The 12,771-nt window shown below is 38.1% G+C and overlaps 1 protein-coding gene across 2 annotated transcripts in view; it reads right to left on the reverse strand.

The window, feature by feature from the left end:
* PLEKHH2 (pleckstrin homology, MyTH4 and FERM domain containing H2) overlaps positions 1-12,771 on the reverse strand; it is a 118,778-nt gene that overhangs the window by 49,815 nt on the left and 56,192 nt on the right. For both annotated transcript variants that reach the window (XM_036752063.1, XM_036752064.1), the window contains exons 9-14: positions 12,546-12,621; positions 7,437-7,531; positions 6,488-6,632; positions 3,655-3,791; positions 3,444-3,554; positions 1,345-1,431 (exon numbers count right to left, since the gene is read on the reverse strand). In XM_036752063.1, coding sequence (XP_036607958.1) covers positions 1,345-1,431; positions 3,444-3,554; positions 3,655-3,791; positions 6,488-6,632; positions 7,437-7,531; positions 12,546-12,621 — 651 coding nt within the window. The remainder of the gene's footprint in view (positions 1-1,344; positions 1,432-3,443; positions 3,555-3,654; positions 3,792-6,487; positions 6,633-7,436; positions 7,532-12,545; positions 12,622-12,771) is intronic.

Raw genomic sequence — 12,771 nt, forward strand, 5'->3', positions numbered from 1 at the left:
TTTTTTTGGTGATTCTATTTCCATATAATTGGTTTTCTTTTAAATTATGTATTTTATTAACTTAAAAATATTCTGAGAATGGGGTCCATAGGTTTTATGAGACTGCCAAAGGAATCATGACAAAAAAGTTAAGAATCCCTGGAATAGTAGACAGAGAACTAGCTTTAGAGTCAAGAGTTCAAGTCCTGCTTCTGAAATTTGAGACCCTAGGTAAATCACTTACCCTCTCAATGTCCCTTGGCAACTCTCAGAGGGCAGAGAAGGTATGTGCACTGGTAAAGAGAGTTTCCTCAATGAAAGTTCTCTATACTCATGAAATCACAGGGTTAGCAGCATGACCCCATCTTATGAAAGGGACACCTGTCCGGTTCCTCCTACACAAAAACATCTCCCCTATCCTGTTCACAGTGCTAGACTACACCATGAAAGATTTATTCCTTTGGGTTATTAATCACTTTTTCCTCTTTAAATATAAATGTTCCCAGGATGGCTAGCATATTAAATCACTAACATCTTCATGTGAATGAATCAGATCTCTAATTTACATAATAGCCTGACAACACTGGGGACGAGGGCAGAGGAGAAAATAAAAGTGAAGGATGGAGATGTAGGGCCCATCAAAAGGTAAACTGTCTGTTGCATGACTTTATCCTGGTCTCTAGGACTTCAAAACTGTTTTAGCATCAATAAACAGGTGAATCTAGTTGTATTGAATCACTCCTTCAAATAACAATTCAACACACATTTATGAAGATGCCTGCTAGGTCAATGCTCTGTGCTGGGCGCTAGAGAAACAAAGACAAAATTCAAATGGTCAGAGGATCATAGATTTAGAGCTGAAAGGGGTTTTAGAGGTCAAATCCACCCTACTAATTTTACAGATGAAGAAACCAGGGCTTAGAAAAGTTAAGTGATTGTCCCAGGGTCTTACAACTACTAAGTATTAGACTGGAAGATCTCCCACTGCATCCAGGGCCATCACCAGTTGTCCTGACCTATGTCTTGCCACTGGACTCCTATGACTCTGGAGGAGAGTGAGGCTGATGACTTTGCACAGCCCTGCCTCACTTAAATCCAATTCGTTTTCAAGTCAAGACTTCAACCTCCTGGTGTCGTTGATCCTCTTTGAGAATGAAGGACAAACAACATCAGAAAGTGGATTTGAGCCTAGGTCTTCCTGACTGGCACAAGGTCCTAGCAGAGGCTACATTTGAATCCAAGTCCTCAAAGAGCTTATATTCTCCTAGGAGAGCATAATGAACACAAATTCACATTCCTACTCCTCTTTTTACATGGCTAATTGAGAACTGATTATGTAGGACATAAAATACTTAAGATAATTACCTGAACTGTTTGCTTATTATCTCCTCTAACGATATGACTGGACATACTAAGTTCAATATGGCCCTGGGGCTTTCTAATTACATCACTCTGTGTAAAAGAAAGAAAACCAAATTTAATGTAATAATCTGCAATGCAATTTTTAAAAAAAATTATTTTTAATTTATGGAATAAAACAAGCATTTCCATAACCTACTACAATAAAAAAGACAACTGTACATGAAACTGCAAATCTACTATGTACAATTTGCTACAAATATACAACAATTTTTTAAAAAATTAAAAAAAGAGGTCTAGAGTATCTAGGATATTAATGAAAAGACATGCTAGAGATGGTGGTTTAGCCACACCAGATATTAAACTGTACTACACAGCAGCAGTCATCAAAACTGCCTGGTACTGGTTAAGAAACAGGGGTGTGGATCAGTGGAATAGGATAGGTACACAAGTAGGTGAAATCAACAAGTTTAGCAATCTACTCTTTGATAAACCCAAAGAAGACAGTTTCTGGGCTAATAATTCACTATTTCACAAAAACTGTTGGGAAAATTGGAAAATGGTAGGGAAAAAACTGGGCATAGACCAATTTCTTACACCATATACCAAAATAAAGTCAAAATGGGTTCATGATTTAGGAGTAAAAGTTGATACTCTAAATAATTTGGGAAAGCAAGGAATAGTTTACTTATCAGATTTGTGGAAAAGTAAAGAATTCATGACCCAACAAGAGATAGAGAGCATTACAAAATGCAAAATGGATAATTTTGATTATGTCAAATTGAAATGTTTTTGTACAAAAAAAGCCAATGCAACAAGAATTAGGAGAGAAGCAGAAAATTGGGAGAAAATCTTTGCAACTAGTATCTCTGATAAAGGCCTCATCTCTAAAATATACAGGGAGCTAAGCCAAATATATAGGAATACAAGCCATTCCCCAATTGAGAAATGGTCAAAGGATATGAACAGGCAGTTTTCAGAGGAAGAAATTAAAGCTATCTACAGGCATATGAAAAAATGCTCTGGATCGCTGCTGATTAGAGAAATGCAAATCAAAACAACTCTTAGATACCACATCTCTCCTGTCAGATTGGCTAAAATAACAAATCAGGAGAATGATAAATGCTGGAAAGGATGTGGGGAAACTGGAACATTGTTGCATTGCTGGTGGAGTTGTGAGCTGATCCAGCCATTTTGGAGGGCGGTGTGGAACTATGCCCAAAGGGCTATAGAAATATTCATACCCTTTGACCCAGTAATACCACTTCTAGGGTTGTATCCCAAAGAAATCATGCAAGCGGGAAAAGGACCCATATGTACAAGAATATTTATAGCAGCTCTCTTTGTGGTAGCCAAGAATTGGAAAGCAAAGGGATGCCCATCAATTGGGGAATGGCTGAACAAGCTGTGGTATATGAAGGTGATGGAATACTATTGTGCCATAAGAAATGGGGATGATGCAGACTTCATAACAACCTGGAAGAACCTACACGACATAATGCTGAGTGAGCGGAGCAGAGCCAGGAGAACGTTGTGCACAGCCACAGATATGTGGATTCCATGAGGACCAACCCTGACATACTGCGCTTCTTTCAGCAACCTAAAGGGGCAAGGACAATTCCAGGGGACTCACGATGGAGAATGCTATCTTCATTCAGAGAAAGAACTGCGAAGTTTGAATACAGACTGAGGCACACTACATGCTCGCCTTTTCTGCTTCTCTTTTGTTTTTGTTTTTGGGGTTTTTTTTTTCTTGTTTGTTTTGTTTTTTTTTTTTTGGTTCTGTTTCTTCTTTCTCATGATTCATTCCATTGGTCAAAATTCTTCTCCACGACTTGACTAGAGCATAAATTAATTCAATGCGAAGTTATACATGACAGGTATATGAGACTTCATGCCGTCTTGGGGAGGGAGGGGGGAGGGAGGGGAGAAAAACTGGAACTCAAAACTATGTAGAACCGTGTGTGGTAAACTAAAAATAAATAAAACACCTTTAAAAAAAATGCTTTGTTGTCATTATTGGTGTTCTGTACATGAAAAGGAATCAGGAGCTTGAGTCACAGTTTGTAGGATACCATAGTAAACAGTTAGTTCCTCATACTCACTGGAGATTTGTAATAAAGTAATTCACCACCTTTAAGAACAAACCATCTCCGTTTCCAGGTCTTTACTTTGCCACCCATTTTTAACAAATAGCCAGATTTTTCCAGGGGCTCCTAATTTTGAAAAGAAAAAGAAAAATCTCATAAATGTGTCAACTGTTGGACCCTCCTAACTAAGGGGTCTATTAATATGAAAAAATATTACCATGCTTACATTTTTCCCATTATCACTGGAAGAGGAACAAGTTTTGGGGAGCTTCTGCTCTGGTTCTGAATATTCTGTATCCGTTGAATAGGCATCAGGAGGAATAGCATAATCACTTTCGGAAGTTACAGAGGATAAAGACACACCTGATTGATTAATAAAATAAAGTGTATTCATGTTATACACCAGGTTATCTCAACATGTGGCCAATGGCACAGTGGAAAAAGCACTGGCTTTGGAGTCAGAGAACCTGAGTTCAAATCGTGTCTCAGACAATCACTACCTGTCTGGTCTTGGGCAAGTCACCTCTTCCTGGAGTTCTGTTCCCTCATCTATACAACAAGGGTTTGGAACAAGATGACCTTGAGGTCCCTTTAGCTTCTAGGGTCTAGAATCTCTAAGAGATGTTAGTGTTTTATCCCCTAAGTCATCATGGATCAACCTTTAGACATACACTTGATTGGGTCATGTAGAACACAGGTCAGAAGAAAAAGGAAAGGAACTGGTAGCATCAGTCAGGCAAGCTTCTATTGAGGCCAAGGAAGGACACGAAATAAAGAGATTTTAGTGTGTATATAAATACGTCTATTTTACATGGATAACACATCTTCAAGTCTATGTTTAGAGTAGATTTCTTCTTATATCACTGTTTTACAAAATTCATGACTCCATCCATCCACATCCTATCTGCTGAAACAGCTGGGTTTCTGGGTTTGGGTTTTGTTTTTTTTTTTTGAGGCTTGATTTCTTCACATTAGGTATGAATGAAGATTAGCACTTGTTCTGCAAGTTATTTTGTTGTTCAGTCATTTTCAGTCAGGTCTGACTCTTTGTGACCTCATTTGGGGTTTTCTTGGCAAAGATACTGGAGTGTTTTGCTATTTGACAGATGAAAAAACTGAGGCAAACAAGGTTAAGTAACTTGTTCATGGTCACATATCTAATAAGTGAATGAAGACGGATTTGAACTCACAGACATGAGTCTTCCTGACTCCAGGCCCAGCACTCTATCCATTGTGCCACCTAGCTGCCCCTGTAAGTTATATTCACATCTATATAGATGTGACTTGCCCAAGGTCACAATGCCAGGGTGTATCCGAGGTGGGCCTTGAATCTAGGTCTTCCTAACTCAGAGATCATCTCTCTACCCCCTACAGTATGTTGCCTTTTGGGTAGGCATTACCAGTATGATTTTTGCACTTTACATAAGAAGAACTAAACAACAGAGAGAAGGACTTAGCTTAGGGCCACACAGTTAGTGTCACAGACAGCATTCAAACCCTCATCTCTCCTGACTCAACATCCATCACTTTCCCATTATAATATGCTATCTCTTTCAGTGACATCACTTCCTATCACTTCAAAGCGACATCACGTCACAACCCTTCCTGTCACAACACTTCATATCTGGCTCAGGTTCTCAATATAAGTTGAAGTGTGACTTCTCATTATTAAAAAGTCTCTCTTGGCAAGCATTTTTACCCAGTTATTTTGATATCTGGAAAGAGCTGTCCATGGTTATATTGTTAATGTCTTAGAGATCTTATCCTGCTGTACGTCATCCCACTCAATTTTAAATATGTGATGCTTTTTAAAATACTGAGTCATTTTAAAGTATGATCCAGTGTCATTTTCTTCTCATAACTTAGAGTTTAAAAAGTCACTTCCATACTGATTCACTTCCTTTAGGAAAATCTACTTCCAACTAGTAAGACATATTGCTGAATCATTAAATAAAAAAATCCCCCCCCCCCCCCCGTTGTGATGAAATATGCTATATTTTTTTAAACTTGTATTTCGGCTTAACTTTGGATCCATACACTAAAATAAAAAAAACCAGGGTAGTTATCCATCATCTAAGCAGAAGCTGATACAAATTGTTTGCCAACATTCGAAAGTCATGCTGTAACTTGCTATGTCAATAACATACACCATTACTATTTCTCATTTGATATAAATTCATAATTGCTAAAATAACAATTAGCTTTTGAATAGTGCTTTCACATATCTTAATGGTTATATGACCTTTAGATCCTTATCTATGTAATCACATTTCACTGTAACATCTATCTATGTACCACATTTCATTGAAATTCATTAACAATTACAGAAGACACACCTACTTAAAATGTGTACTGGCTGCCATTTTGTTAAGAGAAAAGAATACTGGATGAAAATAGCTCTGCAGATGTTTTTCTGACTTTAAGCAGTGTATCATATTCCAGAAACTATCACAAAATAACCAAGTGATGAAACGAATGCCAAGCAATCAAGATGAAAGAGAAACCATATTTCATCAGGTCAGTTACCTTATTTTACCACCACAATAACACTATGAAGGTCACACAATTGGTTTAGTCATCCTGATAACTCTAGTCTCATGACTCTGAAAGTTTTTTTTCTATTATACTAGAGAAGAAGTAGCAAACATATCACAATGTGACCTTCAACACCCCTGAAGGCAGGCCAAACCAGATTAAAATGTAATTGGGAAATATTTTACAAAAGAATAAAAATACAAAAGAACATAGATGATGTTAATATGTGGTTTTCTTACTCAACATGAAGTCCATAGATAACCTTATATACCACTTAGTGTCCTCTTTTTCTAGTTGAGTCGGATACCACTGCTATAGGGTATCAAGCATGGAGAGGTCGTGTTAGCACTGGAGAGAATACCCAAACTGATGGGATCACAGAGCCATGTGAGTTGGATGCTATAAAACAGGCATGTTGATAAAGAACTCTCATACCATGGAGCTTATATTCCCTATATGTTTTGCAAATTATTTGGTGTTCATGTAGAGGTGAGGAGTCTCTCCTCTGTTTGGGGGCTTCTTACCTCGTTTCATGGCTCGAGGGCTCCCTGGCCTGCTTCGGCTTCGAGAATCTGATTCAGATGTCCGGGAGCTGGACCTGGAGCTGTCTTCCTCCTCAGATCCTGATGAGTCATCTAAGAATGGGTTGTTGCTTATTTGGGTTGCCTTCTGAAAAAAGGAGCACAACAATCTCACAAATACAAACCTGTGTATCTTTCTACAGCTGTTTCCTCATGAGGGCATGTATACATATACATAAACACATAAAACAAACACATCCAAGATGATATTTTGTAAATTCAAGTCATGGAATAAAAGTTTCTTAAGGCATCCCAAATTCATTAATTTTGCCAGTCTTTAAGTAAAAAACCCACCCACCCTTGGGGCAGTTAGGTGGTGCAGTGAATAGAGCACCTGCCCTGGAGTCAGGAGGATCTGAGTTCAAATCCAATCTCAGACACTTAACACTTGCTAGCTGTGTGACCTTGGGCAAGTCACTTAACCCTGATTGCCTCACCTCCCCCTCCAAAAATTTTTTTAAATTAGAAAAATTAAAAAGTCCACCAAATTCTAATTAATAGAGGATTCTATAGACATAAAAGGTCTTACATTTCAAGCATATTTCAGGTTATTTGGGGAGAAAAAACAAACCTGGCATGGATATAAAGATCTTTCTAAATTAGAGTTTTAATTACTACATCATTACTAATATGGTTCTTTTAAACAATGAATAATGAGAAAAAATCTACATGAGAACAATAGAAACCAATTCAGGCTTTGTAGTGGTCAATATCTTTTCCAGACATTTTCCATTGCTCCCATGTTCACAATCCATGGATGTGAACTTCTGATATGCTTTTCAAAGCCCTACCCAGTTAAAATATCAAGTTCGGAATCCAGAGCCTGAATAAAGGAGATTGTCCAGAATTTTCACAACCACAACCATATATTTAATAATGATGATAAAGTTACCCCTTTCAAAGTTGTATACACTGGGGTTGTCATATCTTTGTAAATCAGAGATGTATACAGTCCTGATGTAGAATAAGAAGGCATCAACAAAGAATCTGAAATCAAGAACAGAATGAATGACAATTACATATTGAAATGCCAGGGAGGCGGGGTAGGGAAATATTTTCCTTCTGAATGTGACAAAATTTAGAAAAGACACAAATGCATATTAATGCAAGTGGCTCTTCATTAAGATTTCTACAGTATGAACCACAGCACTTACAACCTGTAGTACACACTTTGAGACTTAGTTGTACATTAGAGTATCGTTCAGTGTTTTTCATGTGAATAGGATCAGATAATGGATTGAGAGGTGGTCCGTATTAATCATTTTTTCCCATCTAGATTGTAAATTACTTGAGGGTAATAGTGACCATGTCTTACTCTTCTATATTCCTGACAGTAAGTACTTGGTACAACCCTCGGCATACAGAAGGTGATCAATAAATATTGGTTTGCTGATCTTTCCTAAATGAATGACTACTTCAGGCAAGCACCTTCTGATTACATGCTGTTACTTCCATGGAGCTTTGCTATCAATCACCTTTTCTATGAGCATTAGGTGACAAAAATCTAGACCATGCATGTGGGAAAAGAAGAAGAGGCCAGCGGGACAGGAGAAAGTTTCTAGGATACTACTCTCCCTACTCCTAGGCAGTGGTTTGTCCCCAAAAGTCATCTACTCCTCCCTACTACATCCCTACTCCCTACTACAGATCCACAATGTGAAAATCTCACACTAAAAATACCTTTTTTAGGTAAAGAATTCACAGAATGCCAGAGCTAGAAAGGACCTGAGTAGCCATCTAGTTCAAATCCTTCCACAATCTAGAAAAGAATCTTCTCTATGAAATACCTGACAAGAGGTCTCGCAGCCTCTTGATATATGAGAATAACTCTCTATATAATGAGAATATTATATAGAGAATATCTATGTAATACTTCTCTCTATAATGAGAATAACAATAATGTTAATTAATAATAATAACCAACCCTTACCTGGCACTTTGAGGATCCTAATAATGATGCTGTACATTAGGTGCTATTCTGATGTCCATTTTATAAATGTGTAATGAAGGCAGAGGTTAAATGACTTGCCCAAGATCACACAGCTAGGAAGTATCTGAGGTCTCATTTGAACTCAGGTCTTCCTAAATTCAGTTAGAACACTATTATCTAATATAAAAGAATCTACTAGCTCCTGAGACAGCCCTTTTCACTATCCACATGAAGCAAAGTAGATTTTGCACTAACCCCTTATTTTAACTCTGAACATTTATGTCTTAAAAGTTTCCTGTAAAGGATAGATGGTTGAATTCTGCTTTCTACCCCATTCTGCCTTAATGAAATGGTGGTTATGATTAATTGGGTATCCACTCCCCCAACCCTGATTCTTTTTCCTCTTTGTCCATTGCATTGACTTCCTCTTAATAAAGAAGGTGGTGAAAGAGAAAGCGTGCTTTACATTTTGTTGTTCAGTCATTTTCAGCGGTGTCTGAATCTTTGCGATTCCATCTGGGGTTTTCCTGGCAAAGACACTGGAGTGGGTTGCCATTCTCTGGCTCATTTTATAGATGAGGAAGCTAAGGCAAACAGGGTTAAGTGACTTGCCCAGGGTCACACAGCTAGGAAGTGTCTGAGGCCAAATCTGAACTCAAAAAGATGAGTATTCCTTCCTTATTCTAGGCCCAGCATTCCTATATCCAGGCCAAGCACAATATCCATTGTGCCACCTAGCTGCCCCATCTATAGATGCCCTGCATCTATAATTGCAGGGATCTAGTTCTCCCCTACCACCCATTCCCCCTCTCATCCCAGGGCAGCTAGGTGGCAAAGTGGATAGAGCACTGGGCTTGGAATCAGGAAGACTCATCTTCCTGAGTTCAAATCTGGCCTCAGATACTTCTTAGCTATGTGACCCTGGGTAAGTCACTTAACCCTGTTTGCCTCAGTTTCTTCACCTATAAAATGAGCTGGAGAAGGAAATGGAAAAACTAATCCAGTACCTTTGCAAAGAAAACTCAAAATGGAGTCATGAAGAGTCAGGCATGACTGAACAACAACAAATTCCTCCCCCTGCCCTTCGCCTCACTCAGTTTCCTAGTCACAAGTTCCTACTCTTTCTTTTTAATTCCCCCATCACAATCCACCCTTGGATTTTGGAGTTTGTTTTAATTATCTACTTTTCCTCTGAAATCATGTTCTCTCCTCTTCCTGTCCTTTTCTATTTCTCTGTTGAGTTTAATGTATTTCTTCACCAAACCATGTGTTTGCTGGCACTCAACCCTTTTCTGTCTGGTTCAGATCAAAGTGAGTTCCTCGTGATACCTCTTCTCTCCACCCTGTCCTCCAAGCTTGTATATTCTTGATCTTACAGAGCCCAATTATGTGAAATAGTTCTTTCCCCTTCCTATTCCTTTCTTCCATTGTACATTCCCATTTTCTCCTATTTTCTTTCTTTTATTGAGACCATAAAAACAGAGCCAACCACTCCCTGTCCATCTGTTTGTCATTTAACTCCTTCTATGACTCTTGAGACATTAGGGTTCCCAAGGTATACTTGCTTCTTCTTCCTTTAGATTGTAATCACTTTCATCATCCTCCAGCTCCTTCCAAGTGCTCAGATGTATTTACCTTTCTGATTTATTCTTGATTCCTGTATTTATATTTCATAGCTTCCGCTGATCTCTGGTCTTTCAACAAGAATGCTTGAAAGTCCTTTATTCTATTTCTCCTCTGTTAGGTAAGTTATTTTTGGATTTTGGCTCTAACATTCCTGGGAGTTGTCATTTTGAGGTTTCTTTCTGAAAGCGTTTGGTTTATTCTTTCTGTTTTTACTTTGCCCTCTGGTTCTAATCAATCTGGGTAGTTTTTTTTTAATGATTTCTCAAAACATAGTATCTAAGATTTTTAGGGGGTCATGGTTTTCAGGTAATCAGGTAATTATAAAATATTCTCTTCTCTTTTTCCATCTTTTGATTTATTCCAGTATTCCAATAAACAACATGTACATGTTGTTGCATGGAGCCATTAATTTTTATTTGGTCTATTCTAATTTTCAGAAGGTCTGTATCTTGGATTAATTTTACCACATTCTATTCTAAGCCATTAATTCTTGTTCTAAATCTTTCTTCCATAACCTTAACTTCCTTTGCTTCATTTCTTTTTAAAACGGATTTTTACTGATATTTTTTGTCTTACATCACCTATATCCTTACCCCTTCTTGCTTCCAGAGTCATTCCTTATAAGAAGAATTTTTTTAAGGATAAAAAAGTTAACTGAAGTTTTTCTTGGGAGTTTTTTGGTTATTATTCAACCTGGAGCTCATTTCAAATCTCTGCTGGAGTAAAAGTGGGAAAGCTAACTGGGCTCTTCTGTACTTTTCATGAGGCCCTCTTACAGAAAACTGGAACTCTCTCCTGTCCCACTTTGGACAGCCTTAATTGTTGAAAACTTCCCCTTACACTGTGCCTAAATTTGCCTCTTTCTAACTTCTACCCACTGATTCAATTCCCACTTTCTGGGGACCAACAGACAAAGATGAATCCTTTTCTACAAGGCAGATCTTGAGACACTTGAAGACAGCTCTCATATCATCTCTTCTCCAAGCTAACCATCCCTGGTTCTGTCAGATGATCCTCATATGGCATGAATTCAAAGCCTTGTACTCTTCTGGTAGACCTCCTCTGCATGCTTTCAGCATATCGATGTCTTTTCTAAAATCATACACCTAAAACCAAACACAACTACAAATGTGGTCAGGCCAGACCTATCTTGTGATTATAACCTTCCTAAACTCTGGACACTATGCCCTTTTTAATGAGGCCTAGGGCAGCTAGGTAGCACAGCGGATAGAGTGCTGGGCCTAAAATCAGGAAGACTCATCTTCCTGAGTGCAAATCTCTCTGAGGCTTAATTCTTTTTATGTGAAGTGCAAATAATCATATCCATAATGTCTACCTGAAAGGCAGTATGCTGTAGTGGGTAGAGAGCTGACCTCTGAGTTTGGAAGACCTGGGTTCAAGTCCTTCAGATGCATCCTGGCTTTGTGACTCTGGGCAAGTCATACCTGTATCGGTGTGACTGTATCTTACAGGGGCAGTGAGGTGGCACAATAGATAGAGCGCTGGGCCTGGAGTCAGGAAGACTCATTTCTGTGAGTTCAAATCTGGCTTCATATACTTATTAGATACGTGATGCTGGACAAGGCACTTAACTCTGTTTGCCTCAGTTTCCTCATCTGTCAAATAAGCTGGAGAAGGAAATGGCAAACCACTCTAGTATCTTTGCCAAGAAAACCTCAAATGGGATCACAAAGAGTCAGACACAACCAACATAACTGAACAACACCAAAGATCACACTAATTTTTTCAGCTGCCATACTGTACTATTAACTAATTTTAAGTTTGCAGTTCACTAAGATTTTTTTCAAAGAGTTGTCCAACTATGCCTACTCAGGCTGTCTTAGTGATTTTTCTTTTAATCCAGGGTTAGGACTCTACATTTATCCCCAATAAGTTTCATCTTATTTGATTCAGCCCAACGTTCTAGCTTGTCAAGATCTTTTGAAACTTCTGTCACCTAATGTGTTAACTAACTCTCCCAGTTTTATGCCATTTGCACATCTGACAACCTTGATATTTATACCTTTATCCAAGTCATTGATAAAAATGTTAAACGGCACAGAGGTACTTCACTGGAGCCACCCTTCTAAACTGACATGGAGCCATTAATGCCAACTCTTTGGGTATAGCCATGCTAGCCACTCAACCTGTTTGAATCCTCCTAATTAAATTATCCTATAACTCATATATTACCTCCACCTTTTTCACAATTACAGCAGGAAAGACAACTAATTAAAGTGAATCTTGTGTTGGAATTCAAAGTATACAGCTTTAGACTGGAAAGGATGAATTTTAACATGTACTTTAAAAAAAAGACAAGAATACAAGGTAATTTTCTGGAAGTTTAAGCCCATCTGTTGTTTATTCCAATGGCAATGCTTTATCTTAGATAACCCACAATCCCCTGTGCAAATCGCACAAGGCATACAAACCAAAATCACTTACTTTTATTAATATTATCTGTACTGAAGACTTCAGACATTCGAATGCCTGATTTGGCCACAGCATAAATCCTGCTTTCCTAGTTTAAAGACAGAGGTTTGAATTAGGTTACCCAGTTATGGTGATGCTCAGACTTCCTTAATTTATCATTCTGTGATATTATTGCAATACTATTGTCAATGCTAAATAAAATACACTATTTTGAGGGATACATAACAAAGCATTTTTC

This window comes from Trichosurus vulpecula, chromosome 3 (genome assembly GCF_011100635.1).
Source record: "Trichosurus vulpecula isolate mTriVul1 chromosome 3, mTriVul1.pri, whole genome shotgun sequence".
Taxonomy (NCBI): Eukaryota; Metazoa; Chordata; class Mammalia; order Diprotodontia; family Phalangeridae; genus Trichosurus; species Trichosurus vulpecula.